Here is a 21,317-nt window from a genome sequence, read left to right on the forward strand (position 1 = left end):
TCTTAGTAGAGACGGGGTTTCACCGTGTTAGCCAGGATGGTCTCGATCTCCTGACCTCGTGATCCGCCCATCTCGGCCTCCCAAAGTACTGGGATTACAGGGCCTTGTTTTTTTATGAAGACGCACCCAGAATTCCCGCCGCAGCCTCTCACCCTGAGTCTAGCGGGAGGTGCGTGCCAGCAGCCCCGGGCTCAGGCCAAGGAGCCAGCCTACCGCTTGAGCGGTGGTCCAGTGTCTCTGCATTAGAGCGTCCAGGAGCCCATGGGTGTGGACTCATAAATCACCCCACTTCCACGGAGAAAGGGACAGGCATGGCCCCTGCCTCTTGGAAGGAGGCCGGAGAGCCTAGAAGGACCTATAGGTCCTGGGGTGGCTCCTGTTCCGTCAGTCCCCGTAACCACCCCGTGAGCCAAGTGTGAGGGTTTCCACCACCCAGAAGAGTAAACCAAGGCACAAGGAGGGGCTTGGCCTCCTCCCAGGCCTGCAGCTGTCAGGGAGGCACAGGACTGCACCCCAAGGTCCTGCTGGCCACGTGACCAGGCCGGGCCACCTCCCTGAGCCTTCTGTGGCCTTCTGTGTCTTTGGCAACCCTTTGGAGCTGGGGCAGAGAAACAGGCATCTAAGCTGCCTGCAGACTGGGCTAGGCCTGGGGTTGGGTGGCGAGATGATGACAGGGCCAGGTGGGGTGGCCCTGGTGACCCAGCTCTCCCTGCACCTGGCAGCCGCACCCAGGCCTGGTGCACACATCCCCCCACTGCTCCCCTGCCTCTTCCCACCCCTGCGCAGGAGAGGCCTGACCCTGCACTGCTGGCACCACTTCCACGGCCGCTCCCCCTCCAGGGACGTGTGTGCTGGGCCGGGCTCCCCAGTGCTTGGGCTTAAAATTTTGGACCCCGTTTGGTTGGGCATGGTGGCTCAGGTGTGTAATTCTAGCACTTTAGGAGGCCACAGCGGGTGGATCACCTGAGGTCAGGAGTTCGAGACCAGCCTGGCCAACCTGGTAAAAAATACTGTCTCTACTAAAAATACAAAAATTAGCCAGGTGCAGTGGCGGGCACCTGTAATCCCAGCTACTCGGGAGGCTGAGACCGGAGAATCGCTGGAACCCTGGAGGCGGAGGCTGCAGTGAGCCAAGATCACTCCATTATGCTCCAGCCTGGGCGACAGAGCGAGACTCTGTCTCAAAACCAAAGAACTTTGGACCCGGCTGTTCCTCTGTGGGGCCCAGTCCCAAAGCTCATCCTTCAGCCAGCGTCACTGGGGAAGGAAGCAAGTGATGATACTCGAGGGGTTGTCCTGTTTATAAAAGGGGGGTGCACCCCTCTCTCCTTCCCTCCAACCAGCCATGACTCTCAAACGAGAAGTTCCGGGAGAAGGCCAGCTCTCACAGGGTGCAGCTCAGCTGGCATGTGGTGTCGGCCAGGCCTGCAGGGTGGGTGACTGGACAGGACAGGCAGGGGTTGGGAGGGCTACAGCCAAGAGTCCCTGAAGACGCCCAGGGCTGACCCCACCCTCTGTTCTCCTCCGCAGCCGCCTCCTAAGCTGCCCAACGGTGTGTTCACCCCCGACTTCCAGGAGTTTGTCAATAAATGGTAGGTGGAGCCGGGCCGCCCGCACCCCTGGCCAGGACCCAGATGTGCCACTCCTTCCAGGTCCTGGGTGGGGCCCCTGGCCCAGCCTGCCCATCCAGAATCCCAGTGCAGGGTCACGCAGGACTCTGAGCCCAACAGGAAGCCAGATTCCCTTTCCCAGGGCTGTGGCGCTGCAGCTCCTGGCTGCCATGCCATCCTGTCCCCGAGCCTGGGGGTGAAGCAGGATTGCAGGCCCTGTGGACATGACGGTGTCCCTGCCTCACCGTCTGCAGCCGGAGAAGCCTCTGCCTGGTCCGTGGACCCCTGATGTGCTGGCCATGGGCTCCCCGAGGCCCGCCTGCAGCTTCTAGGAGGATTGCCAACCCCTCTCCATTCTCCTGCCCCCAAGCACCCAGCAGCATCTGTGGCGTGGGCCTCAGGCATGGGCCACAGACCACGGGGGAGGAGCTGGGGACACCTGCTTGCCCATAGGGCCGGTCCGTGTGTCTGAGCTGGGGGCGCTGTGAAATGGCACCGCACTCCTGGTGCTAAAGTTGTCCTGGGCCCTTGACGTGTCCTCCGGCAGGCCGGGGACAGCATCTGACCCACACACGGGGCTGCTCTGCGTCTGAAGAAGGTTTTTATTAGAAAGTTAGCTGGGGTTGCGTCCAGGCTTCTGACCCACCAGGCGGGGTTTCCCGCCCTCTCACTCTCCCCACAGGGGTGTCCTGCCCCTGGCACCAAAGGGCAGAGGTGGAGCCCTCGTCCGCTGCCAGGCGGCAGAGCAGAGCAGGCAGGTCTGTGCCACAGATCCAGGCCTCCCCCGGCCACAGCCCAAAACGCAGGTGCCCTGGGGCCACCAACTAACTGCCCTATCTTGTCTCCCCTACTGCTTCCCGGTCCTGCCTCTTGGAACCCCCAGCCTCATCAAGAACCCAGCGGAGCGGGCGGACCTGAAGATGCTCACGGTGAGTGATGCCAGCGGGTTCTGGGGCCGGGAGGGTGCAGGCTGCCACCCGGGCCCCAGGAAATAAGGCTGCTGGGCCTGGCTTTGCCCCGGGAGCCAGCACCTGCGACCAGGATGTGGGCAGTCCAGGTGTGCCAGGCCACACCGAGGACCCTCTGTGGGTCTCCCTCGTCCACGAGAGAAGCCATCCTGGGGTGGCTGCGGGGGGCATAGGGTGTGTGCGTGGGAACAGCTGTGGGCTCTGAGCTCCACCGCTCCTGCCTGGTGCTGGTCCCGCACCCACAGGACGGGACCCCAGGCTCATTTGCCTTCATGAGAGGCTGGAGGCAGCTCTCAGCTCCCCGAGCTCCTTTCCCTGCAAACAAGAGGGTGCCCGTCCCTGTTGTGCACACTGTGGCAGGCAGGTCCCCCGAGGCTGTGGGTGCTTCGGTGTCTCCTTAAACTCTCATCCTTTGATACCCTCGGAAGCCTAGCTGTTCACCAAAACTCGCCTTCCCAGTGGGGACTATGCCCTCAGAGGAGGGCCCTGGGCGTCATCCTCCTGCCCCTCAGCCCAGCCTACACCCCGGGTGCTGTCCCGCACCACGGCCACCGTCAGCAGCCTTCGAACCCCTCCACAGCTGATGGGTGGATTGGAGCCCCGCCCTCCTAGACAGCCCGCTACTTTCTGTGCCTGTAAGAAAAGAAGAGATGCCAGCTACAGGTGCCCAACCCGTGCACCTTATGATACCGGAATGTGGCTTTCAGCTTTGTATGTTTCTTGAGGGTTGGACAGAGTCTCACTGTGTCTCCCAGACTGGAGTGCAATGAAGCAATCTCGGCTCACTGCAGTCTCAGCCTCCCTGGCTCAAGCGATTCTCCTGCCTCAGCCTCCCGAGTAGCTGGGACTACAGGCACCCGCCACTACGCCCAGCTAATTTTTGTATTTTTAGTAGAGACGGGATTTCACCATGTTGGCCAGGCTGGCCTCACACTCCTGACCTCAGGTGATCCACCTGCCGCAGCCTCCCAAAGTGCTGGGATTACAGGCATGAGCCACTGCACCCAACCTGCCCAGCTAGTTTTTTAGAGAGATAGGGTTTTGCTAACTGTCCAGGCCGGTCTCAAACTCCTGGGCTCAAATGATTCTCCCACCTCAGCCTCCCAGAGGGCTGGGATTACAGGTGTGAGCCACTGCACCTGGCATATGTGACATTTTTTCTTTTTTAATGAGGCAGGCTGCGCACAGTGGTGGGCGCTTGGAATCCTAGTGCCATGGGGGGATGGCTGAGGCCAGGAGTTCAAGGGCAGCCTGGGCAACATGGTGAGACTGTGCCTCTCCAAAATAAATAAATAAATAGAGAGGAGTACTAATGTTGAAATAACTTTTCTTTTTTTTCCCCTGAGACAGAGTCTTGCTCTGTCGCCCAGGCTGGAGTGCAGTGGCGCAATCTCAGCTCACTGCAACCTCCGTCTCCCAGGTTCAAGCAGTTCTCCTGCCTCGGCCTCTCAACTAACTGGGATTACAGGCTCGTGCCACCACGCCCGGCTAATCTTTGTGTTTTTAGCAGAGATGGGGTTTCACCATGTTGGCCAGGCTGGTCTTGAACTTGTGATCCACCCACCTTGGTCTCCCAGAGTGCTGAGATGATAGGCATGAGCCATTGCGCCTGGCTGAAATAGCCTTTTTTGAACCAGCTTCTTAAAAATGTTCCCCTGTGGGGTAGCCTAGTAACCTGTGGGCCCAGCCGAGATGTGACCTATCAGGTTGCTTGGTTTTTCACCCATACCTGCACCGACTTTTAGGGAGACACCCTTGCCTGCCTCCAGCTGCAAAAGAGGCAGCATTCGGGGACCCAAGGTCCTGGACGCCACCCTCCTGGGAACCCCAAAGGCCTCTGCTCACCCGCCGTGGGGTGGCCCAGCCCAGCCTCTTCCCTAAGGGCACCCGCCCTCCTCCCCCAGCCTTTCTAACCGGGGGGCTTCTCATGTCGTGCTGTCCTGTACAGGAACCACTAACCACACATGGCTGTTTAAGTGTGTTAAATGGGGCCGGGCACAGTGGCTCATGCCTGTCATCCCAGCACTTTGGGAGGCCGAGGCGAGTGGATCACTTGAGGCCAAGATTTCGAGACCAGCCTGGGCAACATGGAGAAACCTGGTCTCTACTAAAAACACAAAAATTAGCTAGGCGTGGTAGCACAGGCCTGTAATCCCAGCTACTTGGGAGGCTGAGGCAGGGGAATTACTTGAACCTGGGAGACAGAGATTACAGTGAGCTGAGATTGTGCCGCTGCACTCCAGCCTGTGAGACAGAGCAAGACTGTCTCAAAAAATAAAAATTAAGGCTGGTTGCAGTGGCTCATGCCTGTAATCCCAGCACTTTGGGAAGCTGAGGCAGGTGGATCATTTGAGGTCAGGAGTTCGAGACCAACCTGGCCAACATGGTAAAACCCTGTCTCTATTAAAAACACAAAAATTAGCCGGGTGTGGTGGCACATCCCTGTAATCCCAGCTACAGGGGAGGCTGAAGCAGGAGAATCTCTTGAACCCAGGAGGCGGAGGTTGCAGTGAGCTAAGATCACACCACTGCACTCCAGCCTGGGCAACAAGAACAAAACTCTGTCTCAAAAATAAAAAATAAAAAAAACTAAAAGTAATTAATTTAATTTGTTGAACTGAAATACAATTGAGGCTTTTGTTCTCAAGCCACAGGAGCCACTCCCGGGGCTCTGGAGCCTCATGTGCTGGCGGGTGGGACGGTGCCTGTACAGTGCTTTGCAGGGAGTTCTGTGGAACAGCCTGTTCTTGCCTAGACTGTCCTGCTCCGGGGGACCCTGGCAATGGCTAAGGACATTGTGGTGTCGTGACTTGGGGAAGCCCCTGGCATGGAGTGGGTGGAGGCCAGGGATGCTGCTCAGTACCCTGCAGTACCCAGGATGGCCCCACCCCAGAGAACGATCCAGCCCCAGTGTCCACAGCGGCCGGAGGACCCGGCTTGCGTGAGCGTAGACCCTGCCCTGGGAGCCCAGGCTGCCGGGCTGGTGGTGTGCCCGCCCCGGGTGGAGCGCAGCATCCTGAGACCGCTCGCAGGCCTGGCGGACGCCCCTGCCTCTTCCTGGGTGGCTCTCCCTCTCCTGCCCCGAGTGCGTCTTCCTGGGAAGGAGGGAGGGTCTCCTCTGTTTTTTGCTTTCCGTCCTGCACCATCTGCTAGCGCTGGGCAGACCCTGGCCCTCCCCGGTCTACTGTGACTCCAGGCCCAGATACTCACGGCTCCCCTTTCCCTGCAGAACCACACCTTCATCAAGCGGTCCGAGGTGGAAGAGGTGGATTTTGCCGGGTGGTTGTGTAAAACCCTGCGACTGAACCAGCCCGGCACACCCACGCGCACCGCCGTGTGACAGCGGCTGGGCTCCCCGCGTCCCGCTGGTGACCTGCCCACCGTCCCTGTCCACGCCCCGCCCTTCCAGCTGAGGACAGGCTGGCGCCTCCACCCACCCTCCTGCCTCACCCCTGCGGAGAGCACTGTGGCGGGGCAACTGCGCACGCAGGGACGGGGGTCTGCTCTCCTGCCCGTCCCGGCCGAGGTGCCTCCGGGGCCGGGCGACGCTGCTGTGTGTGGTCTCAGAGCCTCTGCTTCCTTAGGTTACAAAACAAAACGGAGAGAAAAGGCAAACCGCACCATCGTGCTTCTTTCTTCCGTTCGGCGTTGGGTGCTGGGTTTCGCTTCAGCCTGGCATGGAGAGGGCATCCCTGAGCCGGCCCGCATTGCGGGGCGCCGAGGCTAAGGGCACAGGGCTCTCCCGAGGGCCAGCCGCTCCCTTTGGGTCAGAGATGAAGACCTGCAGTGAGCCCCCAGGGGATGGCGGCTCTCACCGAAAGGAAGGAGAGCGAGGCCGGGGCGGCGGCTCTTGCTTGTCATTCCATTGCTTTGGGAGGCTAAGGTGGGAGGATCGCTTGAATCCAGGGGATCAAGGCTGCAGTGAACCGCGATGGTGCCAGCGCACTCCAGCCTGGGCGACAGAGCAGGGCTCTGACTGGAAAAGAAGGGAAGTGCCACGTGGCTTCCCTCTGTCCTCCCCACCACTGTCTCTGCCTCTGTGGAAGGCAGAGTTTCGGCCTTCTGTGATGGAAGCCACTTCCTCCACGCGGCTCCTGTCACATAGCCTCCAAGGGAAGGCCGCCCCTGCTTCTTCCCCAGCGTGACACCGTCCTCTCCCTGTCCCCGCGCTTCAGAGAGCGGCGGCTCCCAGCAGTGGCCGCTGAGCTGAGACTCGGCCCGCAGAAAGGAAGTACCGGCTTTCCAAGCTGTCGGTGTGGCTGGAAACCCCAGCAGGTCCCGAGACACGCCCTGCACCCCCCCCGCCCCCCCCCTGCCTGCAGCAGGCCCAGCCCAGGCGGGCGGTTCTGTCACCTCTCCTCGCCCAACAAATCAGAAGTGACCACCAGGGCATGCCACCCTTTCGGGCCTCTGAGCCTTTCCGCCACAGTGGGCTGCAGGTGAAACGGCGAGGGCTCGTCCTGGGATCTTCAGGGTTCCCGGAGGCCCGTCACCTGCTTCTCCAGTTGTCCGAGACCCAACGCCCAGCCTTTCTGCCTTCAGGGCCGTGTCCCTGGACAGAGGAGTCGCCCTCTGGGCTAGATGTGGGGGCGGCTGGGCGGCTCTAGGGCCCCTCTGAGCTCTGTAAAGCTCGTGAGGCTGCGAGCCTCCCCCTTCAGTACTTCCTGGAGACGACCAGCAAGCTGATACTTATCTGCAGGCGAATTGTAGGGGAAGGGTGGCCGGCACTGTATTTCTGGAGAAAACAAAGCAGAAGGTGGGAGCTTGTGGTTCTGTGGGAACTGCTGGATCGTCCTTTTCTTCTTAGGGTGACCCTTCTAGTCGTGTGGTTTTTTTTTTCTGCAGACACCAAGGAAGAGATGAGTTGATACCTCCTGCAAACAGCTCCCCGGGCTTCTCTGCTCCTTCATGTTTTTCCCCTAAAGTCTCACATGACTTAAAAAAAAAAAAAAAAAGCCAGGCTTGGTGGCTCATTCCTGTAATCCAAACACTTTGGGAGTCAGAGGCAGGAGGATCACTTGAGCCCAGTTCAAGACCAGCCTGAGCAACAGAGTGAAACCCTATCTCTACAAAAAAAAAAAAAACCTTGGCCGGGCGTGGGGTGCACAGCGTAGTCCCAGCTACTCAGGAGGCTGAGGCAGGAGAATCAGCTGAGCCTGGGGAGGTGGAGGTGGAGGTTGCAGTCAGCTGAGATGGCACCACCGCACTGCAGCCTGGGCGACAGTGTGGCTCCAAAAAATAAAAAAATAGGAGAAAAATAAAAGTGTTGAAGGGGCCGCCCTGTGGGTAACCAGGACCCTCAGGATTGCTGGGAGGGCTGAGGGGAATTTGTTGGCTGCCTGTGTGTGCTCCAAGCAGGTGGGACCTCTGGGCGGTCCTGGAAACCCCAGGGTCCTGGCCACCCCCTGCCACTGGCAAGGAGTGAAAGGACACGGGGTTCCAGGGGAGCAGGGGCAGTCTGGGCTGGGTGGGGACGGACTCCGCGCCAGGGTCCCCGCGGTGTGCGAGGCCATCCTGCAGTTTCACTGGACCCACAGCACCCCAGAGGGAAGGACGGGAGAGAAGCTGTGGTCTTGCCTGTCTCCCCACCTCACTTCAGGATCAGGCTTCTAGAAACTACTTTGTAGACCTGGCAAGAGTGCGTCCATCACGTCAGTTTCTAGGTCTGTCAGCTCCTGCTCCCCACAAGAAACCCCCCAGACGCACCCGCTGCCTCATCCGAGACCCGCCTCCCACCTGCTGCCCTTTGGACTTGTCGCCTCATGCTCTCCACTGCGGAGGCCTGGGAAGGGATCCCGGGTGCTCCCAAAGGTGGCTACACACCGGGCGATGCCCCGTTTTGCCCTGGCCACAGATGCGCTGCAGTCCGGGGGTAGGACTCCCCTGCATCCCGGGGCCAGACCCTTTCCTGTAAAACATGCAGCATTTTAAAGTGTGCAGGGCATGGGCTGGGTGCGGTGGCTCATGCCTATAATCCCAGCGCTTTGGGAGGGCGAGGTGGGCAGATCACCTGAGGTCAGGAGTTCAAGACCAGCCTGGCCAACATAGTGAAACCCCATCTCTACCAAAAAATACAAAAATTAGCCGGGCATGGTGGTGGGCACCTATAATCCCAGCCACTCGGGAGGCTGAGACAGGAGAATCACTTGAACCCGGGAGGCGGATGTTGCAGTGAGTCAAGATCGCACCACCACACTCCAGCCTGGATGAGAGAGCCAGACTCTGTCTCAAAAAAAAAAAAAAAAAAAAGGTTGCGGGACTTGGCCTGGTGCAGTGGCTCATGCCTACAATCCCAGCACTTTGGGAGGTTGAGGCAGGTGGATCACCTGGAGTTACGAATTCAAGACCAGCCTGGCCAACACGGCAAAACCCCGTCTCTACTAAAAATTCAAAAAATTGGCTGGGTGCGGTGGCTCACGCCTGTAATCCCAGCACTTTGGGAGGCCAAGATGGGCGGATCACGAGGTCAGCAGATCGAGACCATCCTAGCCAACAACGGTGAAACCCGTCTCTACCTACTAAAAATACAAAAAACTAGCCGAGGCGGTGGTGAGCTGTAGTCCCAATACTCTGGAGGCTGAGGCAGGAAGAATGGAGTGAACTTCGGGGCCGGGGCTTGCAGTGAGCCGGGCTCAGCGTCACTGCACTCAGCCTGAAGCGACAGAGCGAGACTGTGATCTCAAAAATAAATAACATTACAGGACTTTAGGGTGAAGGGTGTCACTGAAAGGAGGCCAGGCAGGAGTCCGAGGGCAGCTCATTCCTAGACATTGGAAAGTTTACACACAAACGTGTTGAGGTTTTCTGTGTGGTTATTCTTTTTTTTTTTTTTTTTTTTTTTTGAGATGGATTCTTGCTCTGTCATGGCTGGAGTGCAGTGGCGGATCTCAGCTCACTGCAAGCTCCAGCCTCCGGGTTCATGCATTCTCGCCAGCCTCCCGGTGGCTGGAGCTGAAGCCGCCACCAGCCGGCTAGCTTTTGTATTTCTTAATAGAGCGGGGTTTCACCGTGTTATGCATGGTCTCGATCTCCTGACCTGCGTGATCCGCCCGTCTGGCCTCCCAAAGTACTGGGATTGCAGGCGAGCCACCGCGCCCGGCCTCTGTGGTGTGCCAAGAGCCTGCGGCGGTGCAGTGGCTCATGCCTGTAATCCCAGCACTTTGGGAGGCTGGTAGGCCGGATCCACGAGGTCAAGAGATCAAGACAATCCTGGCCAACATGGGTAAAGAAACCCGTCTCTACTAAAATACCAAAAAAAAAAAATTAGCCAGGTGTGGTGGGGCATGCCTGTATCCCAGCCACTCGGGAGGCTGAGGCAAGGAGAATCAGCCCGAACCTGGGAGGCCGAGGAGGTGCAGTGAGCCGAGATCTGCGCCACTGCACTCCAGCCTGGAGAACAGTAGCGACTCGTCTCAAACCGACAAAACCACTCCAGACAACATAATAGCCTGCCCCGATGTCTGAGGCCCGTTAGACCTAGGGTATACCACCTGTAATGGCCCCAGGGAGACAACCTACAGCTTTTTGTCGGCTGTTTTCCCCATTTCGGTATTTTTTGTTTTGTTTTGTTTTCAGACAGGGGTATTGGTGTATTCGCCCAGGCTGGAGTGCAGTAGCCTGATCTCTCCACTGCAACCTCCGCCTCCTGGGTTCAAGCAATTCTCCTGCCTCAGCCTACCGAGTAGCTGGGATTACAGGCATGTGCCACCGCGCCCAGATAATTTTTGTATTTTAGTAGAACAGGGTTTCACCATGTTGCCCAGGCTGGTCTCAAACTCCTGACCTCAAGCCATCCACGTCTCGGCCTCCCAAAGTGCTGGGATTACAGGCATGAGCCACCTCATGCCAAACCCCAGTTGGGTATTTTCGCCATTACATAAACAGCTTGACTTGGTCATGTGTGCTGGCCTCTCTCTCTGTCTCTGGAGAGAGAGCATGGGTAGCCCTCCGCCATCTCCGCCAAGCATAGTCAGCTCCAGACACCAAAAAGTCACGGGCTCGGCCTTTGAGGCCTTGATGGCTCAAGCTTGTAATCAGCACTTTGGGAGGCAGAGGCCAGGCGGATCACGAGGTCAGGAGATCGAGACCATCCTGGCTAACTTACGGTGAAACCCGTCTCTACTGAAAATACAAAAATGGCGAGCGCCTGTAGTCCCAGCTACTCGGGAGGCTGAGGCAGGAGAATGGCGTAAACCCAGGGAGGCGGGCTTGCAGTGAGCTGAGATCGGCCACTGCACTACAGCCTGGGAAGGCGACAGAAGCGAGACTCCGTCTCCAAAAACAAAACAAAAACAAAACAAAACAAAAACAAAAACAAAACAAGAAATACAAAAACTAGCCGGAGGCCGAGGTGGGAAGCCTGTAGTCCCAGCTACTCGGGAGGCTGAGGCAGGAGAATGGCGTGAACCCAGGAGGCCGGGCTTGCAGTGAGCTGAAATCAAGCCACTGCACTCCCAGCCTGAAGCGACAGAGTGAGACTCAAAGTCTCAAAAAAAAAAAAAAAAAAAAAGTCACGGGCTCCATGCAGTGTCCCAGGCTGTGTGCCGGACAGGATTTGCTGAAATATTCGATTTATGAAGCGGGGGTCACAGGCAACGGCCCGCTCGCTTCATCATGTGGAATTCTCCCCAGATGGGACCCAGGCGGGCCCTGGGACAGGCACACACTTCCTTCTCCTCCTGCAACAGCCGCCCCAGGGTGGGGCAAGTGGAAAGGTCATCAAATGAAATGGGGCAGACAGCGGCCGCCCAGAGAGTGAGATTCCACAAGGGTCCCCACGCCATGGCGTCCCCATCCCTTCCACCCCAACCCAATGTGCATGCCGCATCCCAGACAGAAATGTACATTATGTACATGTCCCAGTTTTAGCAGAATTTCCCTGTTAAAACATTTTAAATAGAAAAGAACTGGCTTGAGCCTTGGTGGCCTCACTAATAATCCCAGCACTGGGAGGCCAAGGCAGGCTGGGATCAGTGCGGGGAGATCCAAGACCATTCTGGCCAACATGGTGAAACCCTGTCTCTACTAAAAAGTACAAAAAGCCGGTGTGGTAGCGGGGGCCTGTAGTCCCAGCTGCTAGGGAGGCTGAAGCAGAATGGCATGAACCCGGGAGGAGGGGCTTGCAGTGAGCTGAGATCTTGCCACAGCACTCCAGCCTGGGCGACAGAGCAAGACTCTCTGTCAAAAAAGAAAAGAAAAGAAAAGGCAGGGCCCAGTGACTCACGCCTGTAATCCCAGCACATTGGGAGGCCAAGGCGGGAGGATCACTTGAGGTCAGGAGTTCGAGACCAGCCTGGGCAACATGGTGAAATCCCATCTCTACTAAAAATATAAAAATTAGCCAGGCATGGTGGCACACACCTGTATTCCCAGCTACTAGGGAGGCTGAGGCAGGAGAATCACTAGAACCTGGGAGATGGAGGTTGCACAGGCCGAGGTGTGCCACTGCGCTCAGCCAGGGGACAGAGACTCCGTCTCAAAAAACTCCCGCGGGCTGGGTGCAGTGGCTCACGCCTGTAATCCCAGCACTTTAGGAGGCCGAAGCAGGCAGATCATGAGGTCAGAAGTTCGAGACTAGCCTGACCAACATGATGAAACCCCGTCTCTACTAAAAATACAAAAATTAGCCAGGCATGGTGGTACGCACCTGTAATCCTAGCTACTCAGGAGGCTGAGACCGGAGAAGCACTTGAACTCGGGAGGCGGAGTTTGCAGTGAGCCGAGATCGTGCCATTGCAGTCCAGCCTGGGCGACAGAGCGAGACTCCATCTGAAAACAAACAAACATAAATTAGCCGGCGTGTTCACTCAAACTCAGGAGATGGAGGCTGCGGTGAGCCAAGATTGTGCCACTGCCCTCCAGCCTGGGCGACAGAGCGAGACTCTGTCTCAAAACAAACAAACAGAAATTAGCTGGCCTGTTCGCTTAAACCCAGGGGGCGGAGGTTACAGTGAGCCAATATTGTGCTGCTGCCCTCCAGCCTGGGTGACAGAGCGAGACTCTGTCTCAAAAAAAAAATAAATACTGTTCGGGTGCGGTTACTCATGCCTGTAATCCCAGCACTTTGGGAGGCCGAGGTGGGTGATCACCTGAGGTCAAGAGTTCAAGACCAGCCTGGCCAACATGGTGAAAGTCCATCTCTACGAAAAATACAAAAATTAGCTGGGCATAGTTGTGGGCACCTGTAATCCCAACTACTCGCGGGGCTGAGGCAGGAGAATCGCTTGAACCCGGGAGGTGGAGGTTGCAGAGAGCTGAGACTGCGCCACTGCACTCCAGCCTGGCGACAGAGGGAGACTCCATCTCAATAAATAAATAAATAAATAAATAAATAAATAAATATATATATATTAATAAACAAAATAGAAGAAAAGAACAGATGATGTGATAGTATATTTAACCCAACAGAGCCAGAATATTCCCATTTCACCTTGGAATCAATATGAAAAATTTAGGGTTTTTTCTTTTTTTGTTTTTGAGACAGTCTCGCTCTGTCGCCCAGGCTGGAGTGCAGTGGCATGATCTCGGCTCACCGTAACCTCCACCTCCCGGGTTCAAGTGATTCTCCTGCCTCAGCCTCCCAAGTAGCTGGGATTACAGGCATGTGCCACCACCCCCAGCTAATTTTTGTATTTTTAGTAGAGACAGGGTTTCACCATGTTGGCCAGGCTGGTCTCGAACTCCTGACTTCAAGTGATCCGACCGCCTTGGCCTCCCAAAGTGCTGGGATGACAGGTAAGTGCAACCTCGCCCAGTGGTTTTGTTTTGTTTTGTTTTTTTGGATGCAAATTCTTGGGAATTTTGTCTGCCAGGGACTGCCTGACCGGCCGGCACAAAACTCAGTCATTTCTGTCCCCCCACAGATGTCATTCAGCCCACTGGATCTTAGCAGGAACAATTTTGTCCCCCCACCCAGGGGAGGCTTGGCAACTCCAAGATATCTGTGGTTGTCAAGACGGAGGGTGCCCCTGCCATGGAGTGGGTGGAGGCCAGAGATGTCACCCAGCACCCTGCCGTGCCCAGGGCGGCCCCACCCCCAGAGAACCATCCAGCCCAGATGTCCACAGTGTGGGGTGGAGGCGGGGGTCTCAGGCAGCCCTCCCTGGGGCCACAGCGGTTTCCTGTGTGCAGAGCCTGGGACACAGGGTGGACGGGGTGCAGGCAGGGGACAGCTCCACCTGCGGTGGGGACATGATGGGGCAGCACAGAAAGAACCTTCTAGAAGGTGGGCGGTCTGCGGCCACGTGGCCATGGGTGGAGGTGTGTGACCCGCAGGAAGCCTCAGGTCCCGCAGGCGGAACTCAGCCTCCTGGGGGCCCTGGGCTCCAGGGCAGGTTAAGGAGAGTTCAGAGGAAGTTGTCACAGCCTTTCCCAGAAAGCAGGGGTCTGGCGAGGAGTGGGAGGGAGGGAGTGAGGAAGGAGAAGGGCCCGGCTCAAAACGAAACCAGCAGCGGCCGGCAGCCCCACCCCTCCCTCCGCTCCCCTTCCTGGCCTGTGAGCTGACCAGGTGTGCGGGCCCCGGGGCCTCCAGGCCACACCTGGAGCAACAGGCCAGGTGGGTTGAGGGTGGTGCAGGAGTTACCTGTTCCCCAGTCCCTGGCGGGTGGGCAGGAGAGCCCTGGGCCCAGTGGCGACCTGGAGCTGGAGGCCCAGTCTCAGGTTTCTGCTGGGCTTCCCAGGGGAGGGATGGAGGTCTGCAGAGAGGCCCCCCTGGGGGACAGCACAGGTAAGGACTCAACCCCAGCTGGGACCTGGACACCAGCTCTCTCCTCATCCACCAGTGACTCACCACCAGCCCCTCAGGACAGCAGGGCCTCCTGTTTTGTTTATGTTTTCGTGTGAGGCAGGGTCTCACTCTGTCGCCCAGGCTGGAGTGCAGTGGCACCATCATAGCTCACTTCAGCCTCTGCCTCTCGGGTTCAAGCGATCCTCCTGCCTCAGCCTCCTGAGTAACTGGGACTGCAGGCGCGAGCCACCATGCTCGGCTAATTTTTTGAAACCTTCTCATAGAGACGGGATCTCACCCCTCACATTGCCCAGGCTGGCCTGGAACTCCTGGCCCCCAGCAATCTTTCCGCTCCCAATGTGCTGGGATTTCAGATGTGAGCCACTGCGGCCGACCAGGGCCTCCTGTTTGAACATCAGGCCACAGGCCTGACGATATTTCTGCTGTCCTTTGGCCTGTGACCTTGGGGAAGATAGAATCCCCTCTGAGAGCCTCAGTTTCCCTGTCCACAAAGGAACTCATCACAGGCCAGGCACGGTGGCTCATGCCTGTAATCCCAGCACTTTGGGAGGCCGAGGCGGGCGGATCACCTGAGGTCAGGAGCTCGAGACCAGCCTGACCAACATGGGAAACCCCATCTCTACTAAAAGTACAAAAATTATCCGTGTGTGGTATTGCATGCCTGTAATCCCAGCTACTCAGGAGGCTGAGGCAGGAGAATAGCTTGAACCCGGGAGGCGGAGGTTGCGGTGAGCCGAGATCGCACCACTGCACTCCAGCCAGGGCAACAAGAGCAAAACTCCGTCTAAAACAAAAAAGAAAAAAAGGACCTCATCATAGACCAAGAGAGAGAAGCATCCACGGAGGGGCAAATCCTCTCTGCAGACTTCCAGTGAGGCCCACATCCCTTCTGTTTGCACCCCACAAATAGGCTGACCAGGTTTGCCTCTCCCCACACAACCTCTGCGACAGCTGAGTCCCTGCAAGTTAGGTGACCTGCTGAAGGTGACTCGAACCTCTGCCGGGGAAGACATGGACAATCCTGTGGTCCCGCCACCCTGCTCTCTCCCCTCACAGGACGTTGCTTTTATGACCCACAAATGTTCGGGGCTCTCCTGCAGTGACCTGTGGACCCTAAAAGATAAGAGCCCCTGTCCATCCCTGGGGAGCCTGCAGCCTCACCACGGTGCTCCGTGCTGGGGCCCAGAAATTAGAATTTACAGCCGCCCTAAGGGCTCAAGGCAAATGTAGCCAGAACCTAGAGGAGAAGTCCTGGGAAGGAGGGGAATCCACAGCTGAGCGCTGGCGAGGACATTCCTGATGGTGGCAGGGCCAACACGGGCAACTGTGTCAGCAAAGGCTCAGTGGCAGGACTGGGTGACAGGGGTCCTTGGAGAGGACCAGCCTGGTTGGGGGGGCGTGGGCTGGGAGCAACGAGGTTCAAAATATGGCCATGCAGCTGAGATCCCTTCCTCCCTCCAGGCAAGAAAAGGGGGCAGGTTTGAAAGCCCCCAGCACAACCTGTTGAGCTGTGGGATCGCTGCAGAGATAGCACCGAAGGCTCTCCATGCTGCGGGGTGCCTACTGGGCCCCCTGAGTGTGGCTGGTGGCTGGTGGCTGGTTGCCTCTTGGAGTGAGGCTCACTGCGCACCAAGGTTAAAGGCTGGAGGTCACCAGGCCTGGAGCAGTGGCAGGTTCAAACGCAGATGTTGCTGCAACTTCCGTCAGTATCTAGAACTATCTAGAATTCCCAGGAACACCGCCGTCCAGGTCTCCTTCCCCTCCTCCCTCAAACTGGACTTGAACTCTGTGCAGAGACAAAGGCTGGGCCCTGAGTGGCTGTCCTGGGTCCCCCTTCCTCCCAGAATCCCAGCTCACACCGTTTCTCAGGCCGCGGGAGACCCTTCCTGTCATGGCTTTGCAGCTGGGTTACACCGACCCTGGGCTCCCTGGGCTCTTGGAGGAGGAAGGAGGGAGGAGGAGCAAGGAAGAGGAGCAGGTAGGAGGGAGGAGGGGCATAGAGGACGAGGGAGGAGGGGGCAGAAGGAGGAGGAAGGAGGAGGAGCAGGGAGGAGTAGGGGGAGGGAGGAGGAGTAGGGAAGAGGACGCGCCATCCGATCATCAGAACCAAGCGGCCTCCGGATTCGGCAGTTCATCAAAACACTGGCGGACAATCAAATACCATTTGTGCGGCATCGGCGTTTGAACAAAATCCGTGCAAAAAATCACCCGGCGCTTCAAAATATCCGTTTCCGTGAAACCACTTCCCGGCTGGCGGCGATATCCATCAGGCGGCGAAAACTCCGTTTGGCGGCATCCTCGATCAGGCAGAATCTCTGGGACTTCATAAGATCCTAGTGCCAGCGCCAGGTGGGCTGAGGAAAGAAGAGATCCTGAATGTGGAGCCCTGGAAGGGAGATTAGGCTGCAGCCCTAGCTGGCACCTGTGGGTGTCACTCTACACTCCCCATATCTTTTTTTTTTTGGAGACAGAGTCTTGCTTTGTTGCCCAGGCTGGAGTGCAGTGACGCGATCTCGGCTCACTACAACCTCCAAGTAGCTGGGACTACAGGAGCGCCTCACCACACCCAGCTAACTTCTGTATTTTTTTTTTTTTTTTTTGAGACGGAGTCTCGCTCTGTCCCCCTGGCTGGAGTGCAGTGGCGCGACCTCGGCTCACTGCAAGCTCATGCATACAAGGGTTGCGCTGGCTCAGCCTCCCAGAGAGTAGCTAGGACTACAGGCACCACGCCACCTCCCTGGCTGGATTTTGTATTTTAGTAGAGATGGGGTTTCACGGGTTAGCCAGGATGGTCTTGATCTCACCGACCTGCGTGATCCAGCCCGCCCGGCCTCCCGAAGTGCTGGGATTACAGGCGTGAGCCACCACGCCTGGCCTACACTTCCCATATCTAATCCACCCACTTCATCCTCCCAACTACCCTTCTGGGGACCAGAAATGTGAGTCCCATTTTACAGGTAAAGACGCTGAGGTCGGGAGGGGGAGTAACTTGCTCTAGGTCACACAGCTCCGAAGCCCCACTGAGCCTGCGTCCAGGCCACCTGGTGCTCAGGGCTATATGCACCTGGCTGGGCCTGCCTCTCTGGTGGGCGTGAGGTGGGGGATGCTTTAAAGAGGAGAAGGACATCAGCACGCTTCTCTCTCGGAGTAAAGAGTGCATCCAGGCCGGGCTCGGTGCCTCACGCCTGGAATCCCAGCACTCTGGGAGGCCGAGGTGGGCAGATAGTTTGAGGTCAGGAGTCCAAGACCAGCCTGGCCAACATGGGGAAACCCCGTCTCTACTAAAAACACAAAAATTAGCCGGACGTGGTGGTGGGTGCCTGTAATCCCAGCTACACAGGAGGCTGAGGTGGGAGAATCGCTTGAACCCAGGCAGTGGAGGTTGCAGTGAGCCGAGATCGTGTCACTGCACTCCAGCCTGGGCAACAGAGCGAGACTCTGTTTCAAAACAGCAACAAAAAAGAGTGCGTCTGACCTCCCAGGTGCAAATCCTTCACTCATTTCTAGTCTTCGCACCTGCTGTTCCTTGTTCTGGAAGGTTCTTCCATCCCTCATCTCCACTTCCACCTCCTGCTCAAACTTCAGGCTCTGGGTCAATATCCCCTTGTTGGGCAGACGTTCCCTTCCCCTGTCAAAGGCTCAAAAGAGAAAATATTAATTTGATATTATATTGATAAATATTAATGTTGAGAAACTAATATTAATATTTCTCAAAAGAGAAAAAAGGTTCAAAAGAGAAAGTATTAATATTTGCAAATCATGTATGGGATAGAGGTCTCGGATCCAGAATATATAAATCGCTTTGTCAATTCATCAACGAAACAACAAACAGCTCAACGAAAAAAGGGAACAGGGGAACAGGCCGGGCGTGGTGGCTCACACCTATAATCCCAGCACTTTGTGGGGCCGAGGTAGGTGGATCAGTTGAGCCCAGGAGTTCAAGACCAGCCTGGGAAACAGGACAAGACCCTGTCTCTCCAAAAAAAACAATTAGCCAGGCATGGGGGTGCGTGCCTGTAGTCCCAGCTACTCCGGAGGCTGAGGTGGGAGGATCGCTTGAGTCTGGGAGGGTTGTGGGACGTGCCCCTCGGGAGCTTAGGCAGAACTGGGGACTATTGAGGGCCTGAATAATGGGGGTCTGGCCTAGTCTGCAGAGGGCTGGGGTCTCTGCCCAGCACCCTCAATACCCCTGCATGCGGGGAGGTGAGAAATGACCTTGACCCAGGATTAGGGGTATGGCAGGAGCACAGGGGAGGCTGGAGTGCAGGGAGAGGGCACCCCCACGGAACCCACGGAATCTTTCACAGGAAAGAGCAGTACTCCGTTCCCAGGCGACAGAAATAGGATCCTTAGCGCCTCCCTCCTCCTCCCTCTGCCCAAGGTGCTCCCCTGCCTGAGGTGGGAGGTACAAGTTACAAGCAACTGCCCATCTGCACCCAGGAGGAAGCCCAGAGCAGGGCAGAGGTGCCCCGTCCCTCCCCTCCCCTCCCCTCCCCTTCCCTACTTCCCCTCTCCATCTCCTGTCCTCTTCCCTGCCTTCCCCATCCCCTCCTCCTCTCTTTTTTTTTTTTTTTTTGAAACAGAGTCTTGCTCTGTCGCCCAGGCTGGAGTGCCGTGACGCGATCTGGACTCACTGCAAGCTCCGACTCCCGGGTTCACACCATTCTCCTGCCTCAGCCTCCCCTGAGTCAGAGCATATTATTGACTAGGAAGTTCATGACCACACGCCTCGTTGTTTTATTTTTCAGTGGAGATTGATTTCACTACATATTATGGATGGATTCAGCGCGGATCCATTCATTGGTTCTCCTGTTGATTATAGGTATTATCATAGTTCGCTGCCCCTCTTGTCTTCTCTTCTTTTTCCTTCTTCCTTCTTCCCATCCTCTAATTCTCCTCTTCCTTCCTCCTTCATCTTCCTTCCTTTGTTCTTCTCCTCCCTGTTTTCCTGTTCTCTTTCTTTCCCTTCTCCATCTTCTCTCTTTTTCTTCTCACCTTCCTTTATCCTTTTTCCTCTTTCCTTCTTTTTCTCCCTTTTCCTTTCTAATTCTCTTCCTTTCTTTCCCTCCACTCCTCTCCTCCTTTCCTCCCCTCTCTCTCCTCTTTCCCTTCCCTTCCTGCCCAGCATTTGTTTTTGTTTGTTTGAGACAGGATCTCACTCTGTCACCCAGGCTGGCGTGCAGTGGCGGCATGGTCACCTCTCACTGCAGCCTCCTGGGCTCATGTGATCCTCCTGTCTCAGCCTCCTGAGTAGCTGGGATGACGGGCACATGTCACCATGCCCGACTAATCTTTGTATTTTTAGTAGAGCTGGAGTTGCACCATGTTGGCCAGGCTGGCCTCAAACTCCTGACCTCAAGTGATCCGTCTGCCTCTGCCTCCCAAAGTGCTGGGATGACAGGCATGAGTCACCATGCTGGGCTGCTAATGTGTGGGGCTTGTCTCCCAGCAGCAGCCTCCCTAAGCCTCCTGTTTGGAAGTCCTGGGTTCCCACCCTGTGTGGAGTGGAGAAGGGCTTTTCCAGGAGCACTGAGCTGCCAGCCCAGGTGGATCCCCTCAGCACTCCTCAGCTGCCAGCTGGTTTTCTTCTCTATCCTTATGATTATTATTATTATTATTATTACTATTATTATTGTTTTAGACAGGGTCTCACTCTGTTGCCCAGGCTGGAGTGCAGTGGTGCAGTCTCAGCTCACTGAAACCTCCACTTCCCAGATTCAAGTGATTCTCCTACCTCAGCCTCCCGAGTAGCTGGAATTACAGGCGCCCGCCACCACGGCTGGTTAATATTTATTTATTTATTTATTTTCTCTTTTTTTATTATTCCCGTTTTATGATGAAGAGGATAATTTTTATTTTCTTAATTTTTAATTTTTATATTTTGAGATGGAGTCTTGCTCTGTTGCCCAGGCTGGAGTGCAGTGGCGCGATCTTGGCTCAATGCCACCTCTGCCTCCCGGGTTCAAGCACTTTTCCCGCCTCAACCTCTGACGTAGCTTGGATTACAGGTGCACGCCACCGTGCCTGGCTAACTTTTACATTTCTAGTAGAGACGGAGTTTCACCACGTTGGCCAGGCTGGTCTTGAACTCCTGACCTCAAGTGATCCGCCCCTCTTCGCCTCCTAAAGTGCTGGCATTACAGGTGTGAGCCATCCAGCCTAGCCAAGTGACTATACTAAAAACCACTGAGGCTGGGTGAGGTAACTCATGCCTGTAATCCCAGCACTTTATGAGGCTGAAGGGTGGATTGCTAGAGCTCAGGAGTTCAAGACCAGCCTGGGCAACATGGTGAAACCCTGTTTCTACTAAAACACAAAAATTAGCCGGGCGTGGTGGTGGGCGCCTGTAGTCCCAGCTACTCAGGAGGCTGAGGCACGAGAATCAGTTGAACCTGGGAGGTGGAGGCTGCAGTGAGTCGAGACTGTACTGCTGTACTCCAGAGTGAGACTGTCTCCAAAAGAGAAAAAAGAAAAAAAAAAACAAAAACCCAGTGAACTATATACACTAAATGGGTGAATTGCACAGTATGTGAATTATATCTCAATAAAGCTGTTAAAAAAAAACAAAAAAAACTACCACCCTCTCACATTTTGACACAGACTAACCGCCTATCTCTACTGAGATATGTTATTGATATTGACATGCAAATAGTCACTCCCTTATCCTACCTGACCAGCACCAAGCACCTGCCGCACCTTGACCGGGCCCTGTGGGGGTGCTGGGGACAGGAAGGCCAGTGGGTCCCAGTCCCCGCCCTCGAGTGAGTAGCTCAAGCCCCAGGCCCCCACCAAGCAGGAAGGACCTAAGGGTGGGGTGGGGATGGAGGTGGGGTGGGGACGAGGCCATGCCCAACTGAATTTCCAGTCTGGATCTGCCAGCGGACAGAGCTCCAGCCTCTGCTGGGTGGGGGTTCTGGGGGACTGTGGCTCACCCCGGGCCCGGGACTCGGGCAGCCCAGAGCCTCCTTCCCGGTGGTTTCTGGCCAAAGGAGT

General features: G+C 56.5%; 1 protein-coding gene across 2 annotated transcripts in view; it reads left to right on the top strand.

The window, feature by feature from the left end:
- Positions 1-6,198, top strand: part of MAP2K2 (mitogen-activated protein kinase kinase 2) — a 36,056-nt gene extending 29,858 nt beyond the window's left edge. For both annotated transcript variants that reach the window (XM_021930544.2, XM_031660108.1), the window contains 3 exons: positions 1,531-1,592; positions 2,494-2,539; positions 5,808-6,198. In XM_021930544.2, the coding sequence (XP_021786236.2) occupies positions 1,531-1,592; positions 2,494-2,539; positions 5,808-5,918 (219 nt within the window). In that variant the 3' untranslated portion in view covers positions 5,919-6,198. The remainder of the gene's footprint in view (positions 1-1,530; positions 1,593-2,493; positions 2,540-5,807) is intronic.
- The last annotated feature ends 15,119 nt before the right edge of the window (positions 6,199-21,317 follow it).

Source organism: Papio anubis, chromosome 20, assembly GCF_008728515.1.
Source record: "Papio anubis isolate 15944 chromosome 20, Panubis1.0, whole genome shotgun sequence".
Classification (NCBI taxonomy): Eukaryota; Metazoa; Chordata; class Mammalia; order Primates; family Cercopithecidae; genus Papio; species Papio anubis.